General features: G+C 41.2%; 1 protein-coding gene across 1 annotated transcript in view; it reads left to right on the top strand.

Annotated features, from left to right (window-relative positions):
* Positions 1–20,074, top strand: part of tmx3b (thioredoxin related transmembrane protein 3b) — a gene marked incomplete at its 5' end in the record, with an annotated part of 37,932 nt that overhangs the window by 903 nt on the left and 16,955 nt on the right. Inside the window, 10 exons of the mRNA XM_080514763.1 lie at positions 459–498; positions 2,364–2,487; positions 3,701–3,746; positions 7,468–7,548; positions 7,935–8,034; positions 8,235–8,312; positions 8,663–8,729; positions 16,326–16,424; positions 18,470–18,527; positions 18,729–18,782. Coding sequence (XP_080370889.1) covers positions 459–498; positions 2,364–2,487; positions 3,701–3,746; positions 7,468–7,548; positions 7,935–8,034; positions 8,235–8,312; positions 8,663–8,729; positions 16,326–16,424; positions 18,470–18,527; positions 18,729–18,782 — 747 coding nt within the window. The remainder of the gene's footprint in view (positions 1–458; positions 499–2,363; positions 2,488–3,700; positions 3,747–7,467; positions 7,549–7,934; positions 8,035–8,234; positions 8,313–8,662; positions 8,730–16,325; positions 16,425–18,469; positions 18,528–18,728; positions 18,783–20,074) is intronic.

The raw sequence follows: 20,074 nt of genomic DNA, 5'->3' as shown, positions 1-20,074 counted from the left end.
ATTTAGTGTTTTAAATCAGGTTGCCATTGACACTATAGTAGATCCTGGTATTGCTTAATGTATTCCTGAGGCCACTCACTTCACTGTTTCTCAATAATAAGTCATATATTTTATTGACAAGGTCTGCTTTCATTGAGTATTGCAACAGTTTGCCTTGTAATACATGTGGTTCTTGGCAGAACCATACTTAACCAAGAAACTTTAAAAGCATAAAGTTGTCCTTTGTCATTTTGCGTTGTTGTTGCAATAAAATAAGACATTTACGTTAAAGTATCACAACTTAACGGGGGAAAATAATCAGTAACCTCCTCCACATAGTTCTTTGTAGCTACTACTGTAATACAGCACTGTTTTGTTTTCCAAGTTGCCAGTACGCCATACTGTGATCTTTATCATGTTATCTTTCCAGCTCGATCACCTCAGCTACGATTGAACTGTGTTTTCGTCTCTTTTGATAGATTCAAAGACACCAGGGTCAATGACGTCTGGCTGGTTGACGTGAGTTTGACATTATGTGTACAACCAAACACACAAAAAACTAATCTGGGTCCTTTCAGCGGTGGTTTACTTCATGATCAGCTCCCCGCTGTCTGGATCATCCCTTGCGGAAGTGGCAGCAGTCGTGTTGGGATGTGATGACGGAGGGGGTGTGCCGGCTATCTCTTGTGTTTGTGATTAGTGAATGAGAAGTCATGCATGTCGGGCAAAGCCGGGGGGCTCAGAGATGGTTTTTATATCAGAGTTTGTGTCTAGGCCCATAGTGCAACTGCAGCTCAAGCTCCCAAAGCTGCTCATTTGGGCAGAAATGGTGAATTCTGACATGTTTTAATGCAGTGGCCGATGATTCTCAAAAAGAGTTATTTTAATTTGTGTTTTCCAATTTTTAATCCAGATAACTGAATAAACCAAATGTATTAAATGGTACGAAAGCAATAGTATTCTGAAATACATTGACATTGTATGCTGTTAAAACATTAACCGGCATCATCTCTTAGTAGTTTTAATAAGCAGCTAAAACCCTATTTGGGTTGGCTGACTTGCAATTATCAACTGTCCTTTATTATTTTTGTCCATTTTGTCATTGTGAAGTACTTTGTGCTGCATCTTTTATATAAAAGGTGCTATAGACATAACATTTTTAAGCTTATAAAGCTTTATGATTGCGTTTCAGGAATGTAAACTGCATCTTGATGCGATAGTTTTACAGCTGTTTGTTGTTCTTTAGTATATTTTCGTCATATTGTTTTGTGTTAAAAAGTAGCGCGCAACAATTTAATGCACATTGTAGACAAATACATGATCTTTCAAATGTGAAACACAGCTGTTGGAGCAGCTATAAAGTATCTAAAACGTTTGGATATTGACTTGCTGAAGATTTAAAAGCATTTTTCATGCTCAGATTGTAAGACAGCTATTGAATATGCGTGTGCTTTTTGAGAAATGCAGTTTATTCTTCACTCCTATTCGGGTATGCCCAAATGTTTTCCTTCTCTTTGTCTGGTCTATATTAGCAGAAGTGGATCCACACTAACTCAGTTTCCATCAGATCACTTCAGTTATTCGCACTCACAAAGAACACTTAAGAACTCAACCTCTGAAATCTCTGAAGGAGTCAAAACAGCAGCAATTATTAACATTACTTCCTATAAACTGTAAAGAAACTTCACTTGTAAAGTGTGTCACATTCAGTTTTTGGTCCGTGTCCAGACTGCGGTCTGACTGTAGTGGAGTTTGTTTGTTTAAGGAAACTCTGCTTGTTTAGTACACACCGGGGTGTGTATGGCTGGAAATAATCACACTTCCACTAATGCACTGTGTGAACTATAGTACAGTGCCGGCTTATTTTGACAGAATTTTTACACCCAAAGGCTGCAATTCCAATTCATTTCAGTTGGGATTGATGCACACCAAATATTAAAGTTCTCTCATGTGGATTTCAAATGTGAGGAGAGAATAAAGGGGTGGCGGCACAATCATGCAGTCAGTCAGGATTGTCCCACCCTGATCCATTTAGAATTTCAGTGTTGTTCATTTTAGGATCTGTCGGTCAATTTTCTTGTGTTACAATTTGTATTTGATTAATTCAAGGCATCTACAAGGAGCAATGTATACAAACAATTATTATTCAGATCTTGCAATGATGAATCTACCAAAGTCAAAACTTTACCCAAGCAAGAAGACTTACTTTTTTCCCTGAAGAAAAAGCATCAAGCACTCTCTAGAAAGATAATGAGCCACTTATTATGTGTGTGCTGAAGCCCAGAGACTGGTTCATACTCATGCCGTTAATATTTATGAATATACATGAGAGGACAGCACATTGTACATGATCAACAACCACCTCTCCTTGTGGTCTTTTCCAGTTCTACGCCCCGTGGTGCGGTTACTGTAAAAAGCTAGAACCAATATGGCACGACGTGGGGGTGGAGCTGAAGAGCTCGGGGTCGCCGGTTCGTGTGGGAAAGATGGATGCCACCGCGTACTCAGGTGAGTTAACAATGAGCAACTTGCAGAGTCTGCATCCCGGAGTGATTTTCTAACTTATTAAAATGATAAATTTACTCTAATCAAAAGTGTGCTTTAGCAACATGGTGACATTTGATTTATACAGCCACATTGTTGGATAATTTTAAAAATTGTTCAAAAGTCTGAATGTCTGGTAGTCCCACATTCAAGATGCAAATGTTTCAAAGTCTGGTCAAATAATCTATAATTAAGATTTAAACGTGTTGGTATCTCATATTTTCAGACAATGTTTTTGGACTTTTAGACATTTAAGTTAGTGTTAAAAATAATACAAAAAAGTTGGATTTTTATAATAGAAGTTGTAGAAGTTAATGTTTTGATACTATTTTTATTATTGGCTATTTTGAGATCTGTGTTATACAGTAACATTGATTCAGTAATACTTTACAGCAGCAATAAAACAATTTGTTTAAAAAAACCCAAATGAAATCATCCTGCATCTAAAAAAAAAGTCATCAACCATGAACACAAGCTCACTGTTTCAGACAAATAGGCTCAAATCCCACTGGTCAATACTTTGAGTCCCCATAGTGAGACTCTTGACCTCTGTGGCTGCCCACAGGGTGGTTAAATGCGGACAAAGTAAGTTCCCCGAGGGGATTTTTAAAGTTTTATCTGGTTAGTGTAGTTATACATAATCGCAGAAGACTGACTTGGTGGGAATAAATGCACTCCGCATGCACTCTAAATGTCAACATATTCGACAAATCAGATGCTGCCCTACTGCACTAGATGCCCCCCTGCTGAGGAGATGCAAGTATCTGAACTCAAGATGTGCATGGGGAGAGCTGTTGGTCACATAATGAGTGAGATTATTGTGTAATGTATTGATGTGTTTCTGTTTTTTGCAAACCTCATCGTTATATGAGGTCAGCATCCTCACGTTGATAAACTGAGGTAACTAAAATCTATAGTCTGCTTTGAATAAAGACAAATATTATGTTAAAATGCTAATAAATAGTTGTAATACTGCTACAGATTTCAACTTCAGTCACTTTTTTTATTACATGACATATAACTAATATATGGTTAATATCGGTTGCATTGTTTTGCACATTTTTAATTAAAAATACAAGCTACTGCGCATTTAACATGTACGATGTAACTCACAGAAGATATAGATTAATTGAAAAAGAGGTGGCTGGTGATAATTAGATTGGTTTCTGTGTTGCAGGGATGGCATCAGAGTTCGGCGTTCGTGGTTACCCCACGATAAAACTGTAAGTGCCTCGGTTCAACTTTCCACCCCTATGTGTTGATTGTGCTTTCACTTCACAGTTTACAAGTTTTCTCATTTGTTTTGTTCTAAAATTGTATCTTGTAATATAAGTGAATCTTCTATATATGAAAAAAAGTTTAGAAAAATCAATACGTGATTACAGGAGTCATTGAATTTACAGCAAGTCCAATACGCTGGTTCTTCTGTGAAAATGTAACTTTCAAAAAGTATTGTAGGGTTATCGATTCAACTTTATAGTTCTTTTAAGTGTCGCATTAGGCTGTTTACTTCCATCTCTCTTGAAGTTTCTTTACTTGAGTTGGTGTCATTATCAGGATCCTTTTTCCTCACTGCTGTGTGTTTTCTCCCCTCGGGGTCTGGCCTGTGGAGAGCCCCTCAGATAACTCACTCGCTGGGGAATAAAGTGTTGTTGCATTTTTCCTGAAGGCATAACAAAGTGATAAACTCCTCACACATCATGCATTAAATTTGATTAACTGTAGCGCGAGTTAATGCTGGGAATTACACTTATTATATTACGCTCGGGGTGTATTTTGCATCAAATCAATGTTTTCCACCGAAATTTGCATTCACTTCCTCGTTATTGTGGCTTTTTATTCTTAAATGATGTCTTCAACAGTGTGTGGGTTCGTTTACCAAAAGATTTCTATTTTTCTAAGTAATTTTTTGAAATGCCAGAATGATAATGAATGTAGCGAGACGCCAGCTGCTGAACAACAGAGCACACATTGACACGAGATGAGTTTCCTCCATGTATTCGAAAGCACCTCATTTATCTGCACGCTGCCATAACAGGCTCCCCATTTAGTTTCATCAAGCTCATTTGGGAAAGTGCCAAAGGATCACTGCAGGGTTCATAACAGCGAAACCAAGCAAGTGATGAAACATCCATCGAAGAGCACGGAGATGCCTCCCTTGGTGACAGAGACTTGATTTAGAGTTCTCCTTCCCCCTGAGTTCATTAAACCCTGTGGGCTGATGCAACCTTAGCAATCCTTAATGCATTCTGCTTGTTGTAAGAGCTCGACTCGAGCAGTTTCCCTGGCTGGAACTCAATTAGAGGGGGATCTTTTTTTTTTTTTTTTTCTGTTGGAGGTGCAATGATTTAGATTAAGTTGACCTTTTCTGGTGATCAAGCTTTTCCACAGTTTGAGGTTGACTTATGTTGTTGTCAGGCGCAAACTTTAAATCTGCCCAAGCTGTCGGTGATGGGTTAAAACTTCCGAAAGCTGGCTGCTGTTATACCAAAAGTTACCGTGAAGTAAAAGTAGTAATAAACATACTGGGAAAGTTCAAAAGTTGTTTTTTTTCCCAAGTTAAGTGAAATGTTGTTTTAATTTGAAAAAAACTGTTAATTTTACTGAAAAAATAAGTTTGATTCCATTATAATTCCTACACTTCGCAAAGTTGCATCTCTTGACCGTAAATGAAGCAGTTTTGGCCTTTGGCTTGTATGTTTGAAACTGGATTGTCTGTTATGTCATGTGCTTTAATGCTATTTGAAAAGAGCTGGTTTATAGAGCTTGAGACACAATCGACATCCTGATATCTGGAAAGCTACAATTTCCTTCCCACTGACAATGGTTTGTGTGTCAACGCGACTGTTGCGGAGGCATTTTTAGCTTTAAACTAACACGTATTCTGCTGTCATATTTCAGCAAAAAAAAACCCCTGCATAAACGCATACAGACGTGGTCAAGAGGATCAGCGGTTGCTTAACAGCAGACACAGAATGAGAGAAAAAAAAAAAAACCTGAGCTGAGTGATTTCTCTGTGGTGTGTCGCTGCCAGATGGGGGGGGTTCGAGTGTCTCAGAACCTGCCGAACTCTTGAGGATTTCTAGAACAACCGTCTCCTCGCTGGTTTTGCCGTTTCTGGTTCAGCGGTGAAGAACATCTTGCGAGCAGCTGTTGTTTTTGTTAATGACAGAGGTCAGGCTTGGTCAAGCTTTACAGTGAGGCGTCGCTAACCGGTGTAATTACAGCAGCGCTTCTTCTGAATGCACATCATGCAGGGTAAAAGTATACAAGTCCATTCTTATCTGAGCCGAGCAGGGAAATCGAGGCTCCTGCTTCTCCGAGCTGGACTCCTCATGAATGTTGATGTCTGCGCTGACATGCAGACGATTATGAAACCGTGAAGCCGTTCTGCCTTACAGGATGTGGTGGTGGTGGTGGTGGTGGTGTTCGTCGAGGTTAAATAGTGTTGGAAACCTTTTCGTTACGATGATTAATACCAACTGAGCCCCTTTCAGAAGCAACAACCGAGCTCGCTGTCGTCACTGTTGCCGAAACAAACATCTCAAACTGGTCCCAGCGACATGTCAGCGAGTTCACGGTTCGCCATTGGTCAGTCCGACAGGGCGCCTTTTGGGAACGAGGCTGGAAGGGAGAATTGCAGCATGATTTGTGCAGCCGGCTGATCCACAGCAGCAGCGGGAAGCTCTTGTGCCGCCAGTGGTGGAAAAAAAAATCTGTGAGGGACGTTTTCAGCTTCTTGTTGAATCTGCGCGCGGACATTTCACGCTGATCTGAGGTCAGAGATGAGCCAGAGGCCACAATCGCTTCCTACATTTTCTGTGAAAGGCTGCACCAGATGGTTGTTCTGCGAGAATCGTTCAGTTCATTGACCAGTGCAATAAATTATGAATTCAGCTGCATTATAGATTGAAGGATCAGGGCAAGCTGTAAAGAAATACATGAAGAAACCAACCCGATACTGAAAGCAAAATATGAGTGACCGATAGTAAAGCATGGTTTTCTAAAGCAACAGCAGTGGTCAGGTGGAAAAGTTTAATATACCGGCATCAGAACATTTTTGTCCCTCAAACTAAATTTGAGGAACACATGGTTCATTCTTTCATGTAGATTTCCATGAGTCTTAAGATCATTTAAGCACTTTGTATACTGCTGATGAAGATTTACAGTTGACAGTATCTACAATATCTTTTGTCTTCAGTCTTCAAACTTCAGCAATCTAAAAGATGCTATCCTCCAAATTTATAAGATCTTAAAGATTTTTTTTAACTCCAGTATTCTTTTAATATACATTTAAATGACTTTCCATTCATGGTAAATTATTTGCTTCTTTGGAAGTGTAATTGTAAAAGAAACGGTAGTTTCAATAAATGCAATAGACGAGTTAGACGATATTTGTCTTTTTTTCTTGTTTAAAACCAAAATAATATGATAAGAGATGAGATAATCCTTTAATAATCTCACAGATGGAGAAATTTACAATGACTCATCAGTTAGCATGTTTCCCTCAGGTTGTATCGGCGTCCTCCCCCACAGTCCAAAAACGGTTAAGAAGATTGGATGAATTCCTTTTTTTTTTTAACTAAATATCCTGAATACAAGCAAACACTTTTTATGATATATTTCATACCGGCACATTGTGAAATAATTTAATGCTAATTTGTTTTTCCCTGTTATTTTTGCAATTTCTGGTTTTCATGGTGGATTTCTTACAAAGCCATTTTCGGTCCAACTCCTTCCTATTTACTCTTTTTCTGACTGGAAACAAAAATTACACGATCACTGATCACCAGTTTACAGTAATGAATTTTTTCCCCCTCAAAATTAGAATTGAGCCGGCTTTAAAAGAAAAGAAATCTTACAAATCCATGTGGAACCCTACGGAAATATTTATCATGACATTGAACCTTTCTCTTGTGTTGCACGTGTGTTTGTTCTTATCAGGTTAAAGGGTGACCTCGCCTACAATTACAAGGGACCAAGAACAAAAGATGACATTGTGGAGTTTGCCAACAGGGTGGCTGGGTGAGTCTCGTTGCCCTCCTTTTAAATGCAAGATGCCACGAAGCCAAGAGCCGAGTTGAACCTCCGGCCAGGGCAGCTTATCAACGTGGGCCACATTTGTTTCAAAGCTCAATGAATTTCTGCCTCAGACGCTCCACTTTTAAGCCACTGTATCAACCAGGGCCTGACAGATTTTCTCCTCCTTGAGGGAAATCAGGCGAGATCCGTGACAGAGAGGTTGATCAAAAGCTTGGCTCAGTTGGCTCCAAGGCTGCAAGTGAATCAATGCCCACTGGGTGGCGCCCCCAGCTCATGGAAAAAAAAAAAAAAGGATCTGACCACACTCGTGCATTTTAGTTTGAGCACTTGTCAAAATAAAGAAATGTCTGCTGGTTTCACTTCTTCAGACCGGCCGTCCGGGCGCTTCCCAGCAAGCAGATGTTTGAACACATGATGAAACGACACGATGTGCTCTTCCTCTACATCGGTGGGGAGTCTCCTCTGAAAGTAAGCGACGTCTCAGACATGCATCAAGACCACCTCTTTATCTACATTCTCCTGTTTCTTCACTATTATTGTCTGATTTAACGATGGTACACAGTAATACAGTTTATTGACTTGGCCTTTACAGCCCAGATCTATTGACGACTATTGTGTAAATGCTAAAAGACTTTTTTTCCCCCTTTTTTTCTTCTTTTCTTTTGCAGGAGAAGTATAATGATGTGGCCTCTGAGCTCATTGTCTATACTTACTTCTTCTCTGCTTCAGAGGAAGTCTTACCAGAGGTAATGCTTTTGCAGTTTGCATGCTTAAAGTATTAGCTAATGATTGTTATAAACATTCATACATTTCAGACGTCTGTTGCCGTGTTATTGATCCTCTCGAGGATTTTGCATCCGACTGATGTCGTTTTGCCCTTGTTGGATTTCAAGTTTAAAGTAATTTAAATAATTAGATTCTTTCAGCATTTTTACCTCCCTGCTCATACATAAAGGCGATACAGGCTTTTATGCTGTTTTTGCAGTTATGCAAAGGCGTCCAAGCCATTTTGCTCCATATTTTCCAGGTGCTCATATATACGTAAAGTAGAACTTATTCATGGAAATTGCTTTCACTTTATTTGTGCCTTCAACAGTCGGTGTCCTTGCCAGAGCTTCCTGCGGTTGTAGTCTTTAAGGATGGAGCCCACTTCACCTATGATGGTGAGTATTTAGTTTTTTCTGAGTTGCTTTCAGAGGTACAATGGCGCAATGGCCTTCTCCTTCTCTGGCGTCCTTCCCTCTTCTCATTTAATCCGCGCCGCCAGAGCTCTTTCATTTCATTTTCCTCACCACACTGAGTTATGGTGTGCCTGGCCCATCATAAAGCACCCAGGGTTCTGCCCACTATTGTGTGTGTGGTGAGGCCAGTGATGTTGTGGTGGTCTGTCTCTGAGCGGACGTACATAGCAGGGCAGGGTGGATGGACTGGGCCGAGTGGGTGTAAGAGACCACAGCTCTGGCCAAAAACACACAGCACAGTGTTCTCATTGCACATACAGTCGAAGAAAACCCAATAATTGAGTCACTGGAGTCGTCGGTTCAAAGCGGAAAATCATACTTGACACAAGAGGTTTACAGGAGCTGCGTTTTCCAGTCTGGAGCTCCTCACCGTAGCAGCACGAGTTCACCACGTTCATCCATGATGTCTCGTTATGTCGCCGCCACTTTGGATCCCCGTTGTAAGCTGGAAGTGGTGAGCATCTCGGCACAGCCTCAACGCGAAGGGGCCCCAAGTTGTGGCTGTTGGAGAGGCGAGCTGCTCGGCGTCTCACTCGGAGAGCACCTGACCGGAGTTCACCGGATCAGTCTCCACAGAGCCCTCTAATACACAGGAGTGGCCATGGTGTGCGATGTGTCAGCTTTATCACAGGGTGAGATCAGAATGAAAGGCAGAGCTGAGAAAAAAAAAAATGCTTCTTATTATTTTGTACAGTTCAGAAATAGACTGTAGCCCATTAAGCACTTACTTTCTTCACTCTGCATTCAGAAAATGACATGCCTGCCTGGTTTCCTGGTTCTCAGCACCTGGTTTGCAGCCAACTGTGCAGAAGACTCGTCTCCATTAAATTCAATGGCTGAAAGCAGAATAAGAGAATACAGAGTGAAAGGCGTCTTTTGTGGGTTTCTGTTCCACTCACTTTACATGATGTTCTGTCAGGAACTTTTTATCAAGTGTCATTTGGCTGAATATCTCAGGCATATTTGCGTGGACTCCCAGCCCAGCGACATAGTTTTATACCCGTGTGTGTGTGTGTGTGTGTGTATGTGTGTGTGTGTGTGTAACGCACATGTTATGTATGCATTCATTGTGATTTGCCTTGTTTTTATTTACTCGCTTTAGAGACTGTCAATTCCAAACCAGATTATGCAAAACGCCACCAACACACACACGCACACCTCGCTGCTTGTTTTTTTTTCTACTTTGTGAAGATACAGATTTAAAACGCTTATTAGAAATTCATTGCACACTCCCCCGTTGTTCTTCGTCTTGCAAGCCTGTGTTTTTATAGAATTGGTCCCACTGAGCAGAGACACACTGTCCAAATACAGCTTCTCAAAAAAAATTTTTTTTTTTAGAATAATATTTGACATATTGTTGTTTTGTTTTGATTGTTTCAGTGCACAGCATAAACATTGGCATCTCTTTTGAAGACCGCTGTTAAAATATAGAGCAAAACAGAGGCTCATGCATATTTAATCCTTCAATTCCTTTGCTGCATACTATCATACAGGTCCAGGCTGTTACTGTGGTTTTGATCATGTGTCTGCACTTAGATATACTAGTTGACATGTTGGTATTCAAACTACGTAAACAAGAGAATGATAATTAGCATGTATGTTTGCAGATGCTGGATAGGATTTGTAACGGCGTAGCTCAGGTATATTGTTCATCGCCGCTCCTTGTATTGGAAAGACACCAGCAATGAGGCAGGACTTCTTTGCATTCTTTTATTAGCAGCATTTCAGTGGCTCACTGATGAGTATGATGACAAGATGCGATCGCACCAAACCTGGTTATCACATTGCGGTGACATTTTGTTGTGGCGCATAAGCAGAAATCCCCTTGACTGGTTATTTGAGTAGACAGCGATAGCCTGGCAAGGTCAGTGTCAATGACGCCTTGATGGGTTTAATCCTGTTTTTATTTGATGGTGGGCAGTATAGAGTGTATGACATGCTGCAAAGGTGCGTCTGCCAGAAACAGAACTGTGGCTGTTTGCATTTTTTTTTTTTTAACACAAATTCCTCAAATATAATACTTCAGCTGTCTATTGCGTCTGTAAGAAATAAAACAATCATTAGCTGTCGTAATGAGAAATTGTGGACTTCGCCAAATGTGTATGTCGTATTGCTTGCAATGGTGGCTATAGAGGTTTCTTTCGCTCGTCTCTTTGTGTCGGATCCTGCCCTATGCTGTGCTCACTTGCACTTGTGATGCAGTAGCATAATCTGGATTAAAGTAGGAAATAATGACGTTTTAATACAGTCCTTCCCTCCTTCTTTGTCGGAGCATAACCAACCTAATGAATCATTTCATTTGGTCTCGGAGCTCAGGCTTGCTAATTTAGAGTGACATATTTTCCTTGGTAGCAGTAAAGTTGTAGCTTTCCAGTTATCGCAATTTGCAAAACATCATAGCTGCATCTCGGAAAGCTGATCGTGTGCTTCAGCGCTTTCTGAGTATAAACAACAATACGGCGTGTTTATTTTACAAGAACAGCTCAACTTCATAGTGAAATGCATAACTGTTGGAACTGCCCAGTTTTGACATGACATGTGAAAAGGGTGAACACCCAGGACTCATTACCTATATATCACAGATCTCACACCTATAGGCAATTAGCGCAATCCGTTATCCCTAATGGCATGTCTTTGCATTGTGAGAGTACTGGGGAATGTGAAGGAACCCTGGGACGACATGCAAACCTTCTCACTGTGAGGTTAGAATACTAATCACTCATGTCATAAAAAAAGATGTGAACAAACACACTTCTGCATGTATGCATGCAGCATAATTACTTACTGCCTTCCACAGCAATTCCTGCAGGGAACCTTGGAGAATTGTTATTATTTTGTTAGCTAAAAACTCACAATTGCAACCAAAATGTATAAAAGCGCAGCAGAAGCACTTTACTTGCACAAACTGTGAAGACCTGTTGCAAGGAGACGGCAGACCTGCTCCTGTCGTATCCTGTGTTTTCTTTCTGTTTCCAGGTTTTTGGTCAGTGCTGTGTTGGTATTATAATTAAGCCACATTGGTTTGGAGGCTGGCTGTAAACTCTTTGCTTAACAAGGTTTTTCTCTGCTTTTTTTGGTTCATGCCACAGTTCAAATGGCACCAATAGCTGAAGCACATGAGCAACGCCATCATGCATCATGCTATAAATCGAAGCAGTGCATCGTTTACGTTTACGCTTCCTTTTGCAGCTCCACTCCAAATGATGCACCAAGTGGCGGGGTGTCTTGTTTCCATGGCTACCGAGCACGGTGACACGTGGAGCGTCATGTTTACCTGACTACAAGTTGGAGTTTCCATTTTAATAGTTTTGTTTTGTGTTTTTTTTTTTTTTGTTTTTTTGTGCAGCTTGTCAAACCACATTTTCCTTTGCTGTGGTTGTTGACATTCTCCTCCACCATGTTTGATTGTACGTGATTTGCTCAAAGAACAGGCCACATTGTGCATCAGATAACAGGAGCTCAGTCTTGTGCACAGCAATTGACGCGTGCTGCAAGTGTGGTGTGAATGCAACTACTCCGGGGTGTGACTGGTGCCATACTGAGACCACCGTTTCTGGCCTGCGTTGGTGCTGCTGTTTTGGTTATATTTACACCTACGTTGCTGCAAGTATTGGTCCCTTCAATGAACTGGGTTGACCTAAAAATAGCAGCCTGAAGGCAGGCTGCTATTTTTTCATAAGAAAAAAAAACCTTCATCATTTCAAGTATGCTTGGAGGTCAACAATCCTTGAATGTCCTGGAAATCATTCCAATATTTGTAGGGGGTTTCAGTTGAAGCTGAAGTGGTGGACCTAGCAGCACTAACAAGGCAACTAAAACCAACAGATGTGAAATGAACTTCTCCAGTGGACCCCGGCATGCCGAAAAGCATGTTGACATACTGAACTTGCCGTCACGTTTTTAAATATATCCATCTTTCATCGCGTGGCACATTCTGTGTTTCACCCTGTATGAGTCGTCTTGGATGGTGAAAACTCCCTCCTCCCCTTCTGTCTCCCTCCTCCAACTCACTTCCATATCTCTCCCTCCGGTTCTGTTTCTATTTGCATTGTCTTGGAGGTCTTCTGTGCCATTAACCTTGCTCCCTGAAATGTGTCAGAGCTGCCTCCAAACTCTGACACTGGATCGTCTCTCCTCCCCACTGTCTGTTTTCATTCCACGTCCTGCGCCTCATCTTTCTCCCCCCCCTCCGTCCCCTGCTGTGTGAACTCTGGGCTGACTGGCTCCTGTAGGGCAGTATGGAGATTGCGAGGCTGGCGCCCAGGAAGATAGCGGCTCTAATTTGTTACAAGGTGAAGCAAGTTCAGTCAGTGTGGAGGTTCATCAGGCTGTATAATCCCAGTATGGGGCCTCCAGCTCTCTCCCTCTCTCCCTCTCTCGCTCTCCTTCGCCACTGCTTCTGGGGGGAAAAGTTGGGCAGCTGCGTGTCTATAAAGCCAGAACATCTGTTGAAAGAACTCTCTGGAATGTCTCCCGAATCGACTGAGTCAGCAGTCCTCACAGAAAGTCTCCTCTGCCTTCACATTGCAGCAGCAAGTGAGAAATGGATTTCATATTGCACTATAAGCTGTGACCTTGGGGTTTTAAAAAATCCTGTTCCCGGCTCCTATTGTCATGTTCAGCACAGTACTCCTGACTCCTCCGGGGTGCCGCAGCATAAGAATCATGTTAAGAGTCATCAGTGTTCTTGTAATTACTACAATAGTGGCAGAAAGGTCGTGGTAACTTATTAACATGTCATAATGAGGTCCCAGCTACATTTGACATCAATTATGAGCATCCTGTACGCGATCTCAGCAGGAGGAAACTGTTGTTCAAGCAGCTTCGCTTCACCCTTTTTATACCCTCCAGGGACAAACCCTGGCTCTTGTTTGCGTGTTGCTTCCAGATGTTAGTGGAGCAACAACATGTGCGTCTCATTCAGGAAGTAATCCTTTATTTTACTTCACTTAATTTTTTATTTATCCACTGCACTTTCACTTGTTTTCCCCGTGCCGCACCAGTTAATTATGCATCTGTTCCAAACAAGTAAAAATTCAGAATAGTCGGGGTTTTTTTTTTTTAAGAAAATTTGACTTTTTTTCTTTTTATTATTGATGAAAGAATCTTTAAACACTGTGAAAATAGGGTAAAACGAGTTGCATGCCTGTGGGGGAAAAAAAAGCATAAATCAAAATGACGCCTAGCTATTTAGTGAATGGTAAGTTAATCTTGAAATGTTGTGTACAGTTCACCCTGAACAAAATATCCTCTCATTTCTACCTTGAATTGTCAACCTCTCACTCCGTGTCATTGACTGTGGTTTGAACTCCTAAACCTCCCATACTACAGATTCCTATTATTATCGAGGCTTGCACTTGACTTTGTTGTGTCATTTCTATTGGATTATTATTTTTTTTTTAATCTTCCATATGTATATAAATATTTTTATATTAAGATAGTCTACTGAAACATAATGCTGCCAGAACAGAAACGTCCAGAAAAAAGTGGATTGATGCCACAAAAACATGGTAGAGCAGTTCAGCGATAAAACTTGGGAGGTCAGGTTGGTTTAGACATGTGCTGAGGCAAGATAGTGGCTTTATTGCACAAAAGATGTTGGAAGTGAGAACGGGATGGAGACTTCAGTGCAGATTCATGGCTGTAGTTAAGGAGGACAGTGAGCAGGGTGATAGGGGGCAGATGATCCACTGTGGTGACCAAAGACCTCGCCATATTATAATGTATACACTACTCATGCTTTAAGGTGAATGGTTTTACATTATAGCTTGTAATTGTATTCTCGTACAGCAAAAAGCTTCACAGACTTGTTATAATAAGATGTATTAGCTATTTGTGTGTTATTCTTGCATCAGAGATCTGCTGGCAGTAGTCAGTGTTCTGAGATTTCACATTTAATATTGCACTCATTTCAGTTCAGAGGTCACTTACAGCCCAATTTGATATGAATTGGGCCAGAGGATTAACATACTCGCATAATTAGCCACTTCAGAGTTTAATCTTAAACGTTTATTTGGAAGATGATCAAATTTAATGTGCTTTCTACAAAGTATATTATTAAGAATATGACATTTCTTCGCGAAATAAAGTGAATTTTGATTTCCGAGATGGATATGTTTCACCAGACTAATGTTGGCAAAGCTTTGTCACTTTGCAGTAAGCTGGATTTATGCAGCCTTTAACGTGCAATGGACCGCAAAGCTCGCCGTCATGATACTAGCGCCATCTCACTAGCCATAAAATAGCTAACTGGCTTTCACTGCAACATCACTGATCTCTCCATGATGAGCCTTGTTGCACTCTGCTGTTCACGTTTGGGTCTCTGTTGCATCAGCACCTCTACGCTCACTGAACATCCACTGGATCCAATGGTTTGACGATTTGCAGGTTAGATTGAATCCTTTTGTTCGCCAGTTTTGGGTTGCAGACTCTGAACCAGTTCTTTTGGGCTCCTTTAACTTCCACTGATCACAAATGTGTGATCATTGTATTCATCCTCAACCATCCAACCATTTATTTAGGCAAACATTTATGTAGGCATAATAATCAGAAGTTGTGTTTTCTTTCTTAAAGCTGGAAAGCTTTAAAACTAGTTAACATACTTGGGGGGGGGGGGGGGGGGGGGTCTATTGCAGGACGCTGGGAGGCACATTTGTCCTTGCCCCCACTGATCTTAAGGCTTATGGTTCGGCTCTTTGGTTTCCGACCAAAGCAGAAATAAAGCGTCACATTTTAGTCTGGCTTGCTTTCTTTTTGGCATTTTTTTTTTTTTTTATTTGTTTTTATCATCGGGCTAAAAGACGTAAACATCAGCACATTGGTGGGTTTCAAGATGACTGTTATGCACCCGGATTTGCAAACCTTCCACAACAATGCTATTGTGCAGGGCTAAATGCAGCTGTGGCATTATTGTGGTGGGTTTACCAGAAAGCACGTAGTTGCCCACAAAATGGGTGAAAATAGTGAAAAGAATTCCTCTGTTGCACACCACCAGCAAAGAGATGCTGCAGGGACAGTGGCTCCAGCTTCTGTCACGTCCTGTGTTGAGGTCGCCTGGAAGCCTTTGGTCTGCGCCGTTGCGTTCATGCGTCAATCAAATCGCATCACAATTCATGTGGAAGAGAGTGTCACCTCAAGCTTGCTTGGTACGATTGCTCTTTTTGATCCGAATATGGTTAAATTTAACCGAACTGGACAAATATGAGCTCGAGCTACTCTCCACAGACAGTCTTGATGTGATGACACCAAATAAGACAATAGAAGTAATGTGTAGAGGCGGTCCCGTTTCACAGCAATCTCTGATCATTGCAATATCTGACCTCTTGTCAATGGATGCTCGGCCTGTATTCCATTCTTTATTCCCCACAGAGTGAACAGCTAGTAAACACTGTGATTATCTTGCAATCCAGGCATCAATACAGAATTCTTCTTTGCTTTTAATATACACTGTTCTGTGCACTGAATGTTGATAAGCTCCTGTGTGGCTCTGAAAGATTCTGTATCCCCCCCGTGTTGCAGAGTATGAAGACGGGAGCTTGTCATCGTGGGTGAACAAGGAGCGCTTCCAGGGATACCTTCAGATTGATGGCTTCACGTTGTATGAGCTCGGAGAAACAGGTACCTGCCGTCTATGGTTTAGATTATTAGGGTCTCAATTAGTTTTTTTTCCTGTTTGGGTTGTTTTACCATAAAAAAACTTGCATGTTTTCATTAGGAAATATAGTTTATTGTGTATTTGTGTATGTAGTTTATTGTGTATGTAATCCCGATCTTCTGCTTCCTCCATTACATCTTCATTATTGGCTACACACCAGTCGCCAATTAGCTTGCGTGTTTCTGGAGTCTGGGGAGAAAATATAAATTTGACTTCCCAAAAGAGCACACAGATGAGAACATGCATTATCCCAATACAAAAAGTCTCCAAGTAAAGACTCAAACTGGGGATATTCTCGCTGTGAGATGAGCGTGCTAACCACTGTACAGTGATCAGCCCCCTAACGACTGAGAAGCTTAAACTATTTGTGAGCACAAAGTTACAGAAAACGACACCAGATTTGTGTCGACACGGTTCATCTGTGGGTCAGAATCGACACCGAAACTTGGAGAGAGAGACTTCATGCCAGAGGGAACCAGACTGAGACTCCTAATGAGACTTTGCTGCGATGTGCTGAAGTCTGTCCGGCTGTTAAAAAAAAAAAAAACAACCTTGTGACAAAACTGCAAAGACTGTGGGGGAAAATGTGTATCATGAAGCTGAAAATGTTTGAGAAAGGGATTATAACTTGGAACCAACACATAAATAAAAAATTGAATTTGTTGTTTGACAAGTTTAGAGGCATTCAGCGAGATTAGCTCCCATAAGACACTTTGTCATTTTTCACTCTTCTGTCCATCATAAGGACCCTGATCTTCTTTCAAAACAGCTTTGAGCTTCTAAATCCAAAAACTATTTATTCACAACTTCTTTTCTTTTTCCATTTGCACACTTGACAAACGCAGTCGTATGCCTCATTAGGGACTTGAGTGATGGCTCTTCACATAATTACCAACTTTTGCTGTCACCTCCGTAGAACGTGTGAAGCCTGTAAGACCTTTCTCAATGATTTGCATGCATATTTGCACATTTAGATTTCGTTAGCATTGATTGCCATGCAGAGGAAATTATAAAGCAATCAAATGGGTTTTAAACACCTTAACAACCCAGATGTTTTGCCTTGGAATTGCTTATAACATATTTCCAAATTAGCACATTTGTAAATAGTCATTAGTTCCTATTTAAAGCCTTGACATATAATGCAGAGATGCTAATTTGGGGCATCTCTGTGACTTGAAGACATTAAAAACAAGATGGTACATTGTGCTCAACAGTCCTGTAGCTTTAAAAGAAAATCCCGTGTCTCCTCCTGGCAGTGGACTGATGAATGATATTGCAGTGCTGATTATTTCACATTCTACAGCAGTAGATTGCGTGCACCTTGTTAGGTGTTCAGAGAGTTAATTATGCACATTTCCACAGGTGGGATTCCCATGAAGCTGTATTAGAGAGGTGGAGAAAAATAACACAGAAAAATGCAAATTTCTACAGCAGCTGCAGAAGTGTGCATTCAAAATTTGAGCGTTTTGTGTCACGGAGGAAGGAATACTGTCTGCTTCAAATGCTCTCCTCTCGACATTTATGCACGTCAAGTTTATTTTTTTAATACTGATGCCAACCTATCTACCATCTTTACTTAACCCCAACCTTGCTGTATGATCGACATGAGTGACCAGCAGGGGGCAGGCTGACACTCTCATCCAGGAAACCAGGGTCTCTTGCCTCAAACCATCAGAGTCAGAATAACAGACCTTTTAAGTTGTGTAACTTTTTTTTTTATAGTGGCCCTATTTGTCATGTTGTGGCTTTGGCTTTTGAATGGCACTGAAATAACTCCTCCACCAGAAAGTGACCACTTGTTTCCCGTCCGACCGAGCAGAAAGCCCGACTTAATGTTTGAGTGATGAATGAGTAAAGCGCTCTCTGTGCCTCTTTCTTTCTTTTGCGTCCGTTGAGAGGTGATGGATCTCCTCCTGAGCCCCCTTACCTGCCCGCCATTGTCTTCTCAAACTACTGTTTTGTGTGTGTCTGCCTGATTGTGATTTGTAATCCTCGTCTGCCCCTGCAGGCAAACTGGTGGCAATTGCAGTCGTCGACGAGAAGGATCCCATGGACGAGAGCTTCAGGTACAGCGAGCAGTGAAATTATAAAGCCCCTTCTAAATAAACTCCCACACTTACCCCAATAATAATGCCGAAGTGCAAATCTTTCGGGCAATGATAAGACTGTCTGCTGTTTGCGTTTTCCCTACAAATTGCAGTCATCAGCCAAACAAAGGTTAGACTCCAATTCATGTGCGATTTCCCTCTTCTCTCATTTGCTTTTAGATTAAAGACCTTGATTCAGAGGGTGGCGAAGGAATACAGAGAGCATTTTAACAGGTGAGGCACGAATGCATGATGAGGTCAAAGATGAAAATCCAATTTATACATTTATTCTGTGTTGGTGCGCTCGATGGGGAACGCCACCCGTCTATTCACAAGCAAGTTTCTTTTCTTTTCTTTTTTCTTTTTTTTTGAGGTTCAGTAGAAAGGTAATTATGCAAAATGTCAGCCTCCAAATATAGGTGTTCTTTTCAGCTGTCAGTCAGAAACTCGGCTCGCCTTGTATTAATGCATACTGTTTTCTGTTTTCTCCAGCTCCAATTGTGCAATAACAACTGTAGACGAGGGTATTTATGTCGCACACTGAGCTATTCAACCTGTTCCTTCACTGGAGAGGAACCGCCGAAACATGGCAAATAAAAAGGGCTAGGAACCCGTAATTGCCTCATCTCACATTATTATTGCAATTTTTTTTTTCTCTTATTTTGTACGAAGAAAAGAATGAAAATCGAAAGACGAATATGATGCACACAATAAACTGCTGCTTGTATGCAACCAGATCATTTAGGTTGTATATCTTCAAGCTTGGGAGCCCAAGGTGAAAAAGACACGTGCTTTATTGAAGTGTCTGGAAATGAGCTGTTTTATAGTTGACCCTTATCACTGATCACACCCACCACTGCTTCAGGTAAAAAAAAAAATAAAAAAAAAAAAGAGAGAGAGAGGCTCTACAGGGATTCAGAAAAATTGAAATCCATCACATTTGCATCACAGTTCCATACCACGCATCGTTATTGACCATGTTGCTCCTTTTAGCGAGATTTGTGCTTTTCAGTGAAGTGGTGCATCTCAGCTCGTGATCAAAGTGCTCCTTCCTCCCCAGGTATTCCCATTAGAACTGATTAAATTACACAGATCTCTATCAATTACACTACTATCTGCCACACCATCCAGTGCTGTTTTTGAAGACCTCGGAGTTTTGAGATCCCCACTGAGATCAGAGCCGCCTGCAGAGTTCTGACACACCTAAACGGTACTCGGAATTGCGTGTCGCGGAGTCGAGTGTTGCCCTGCGGGTGCGTGGAAACAGCGCACAGAGTCAACGGATAATGACTGACGACTGGCAGTCGGATAAGATGATGCCATTTGATGCAGTAACAAATCTTGTGGCGCATGTAAGGGTGTGTGTGTGTTGCACATTCTTCCAAAATGTGCGTCAACTGCGCTTGTGGTAAAGATGTTGACAATTAGTGGGTATATGCGTTGGGTTGAATTTCTGCACCAGCCATTATTGTCTTGGCTTTTATATGCCAGTCGCTGCCTGTAAAACTGGACAAGGAGCCATGTCG

Source organism: Blennius ocellaris, assembly GCF_963422515.1.
Source record: "Blennius ocellaris genome assembly, chromosome: 19".
In the NCBI taxonomy this organism is placed as follows: Eukaryota; Metazoa; Chordata; class Actinopteri; order Blenniiformes; family Blenniidae; genus Blennius; species Blennius ocellaris.
Note: the sequence above shows the minus strand (reverse complement) of the source record. Positions and strands in the feature narration are given on the sequence as shown.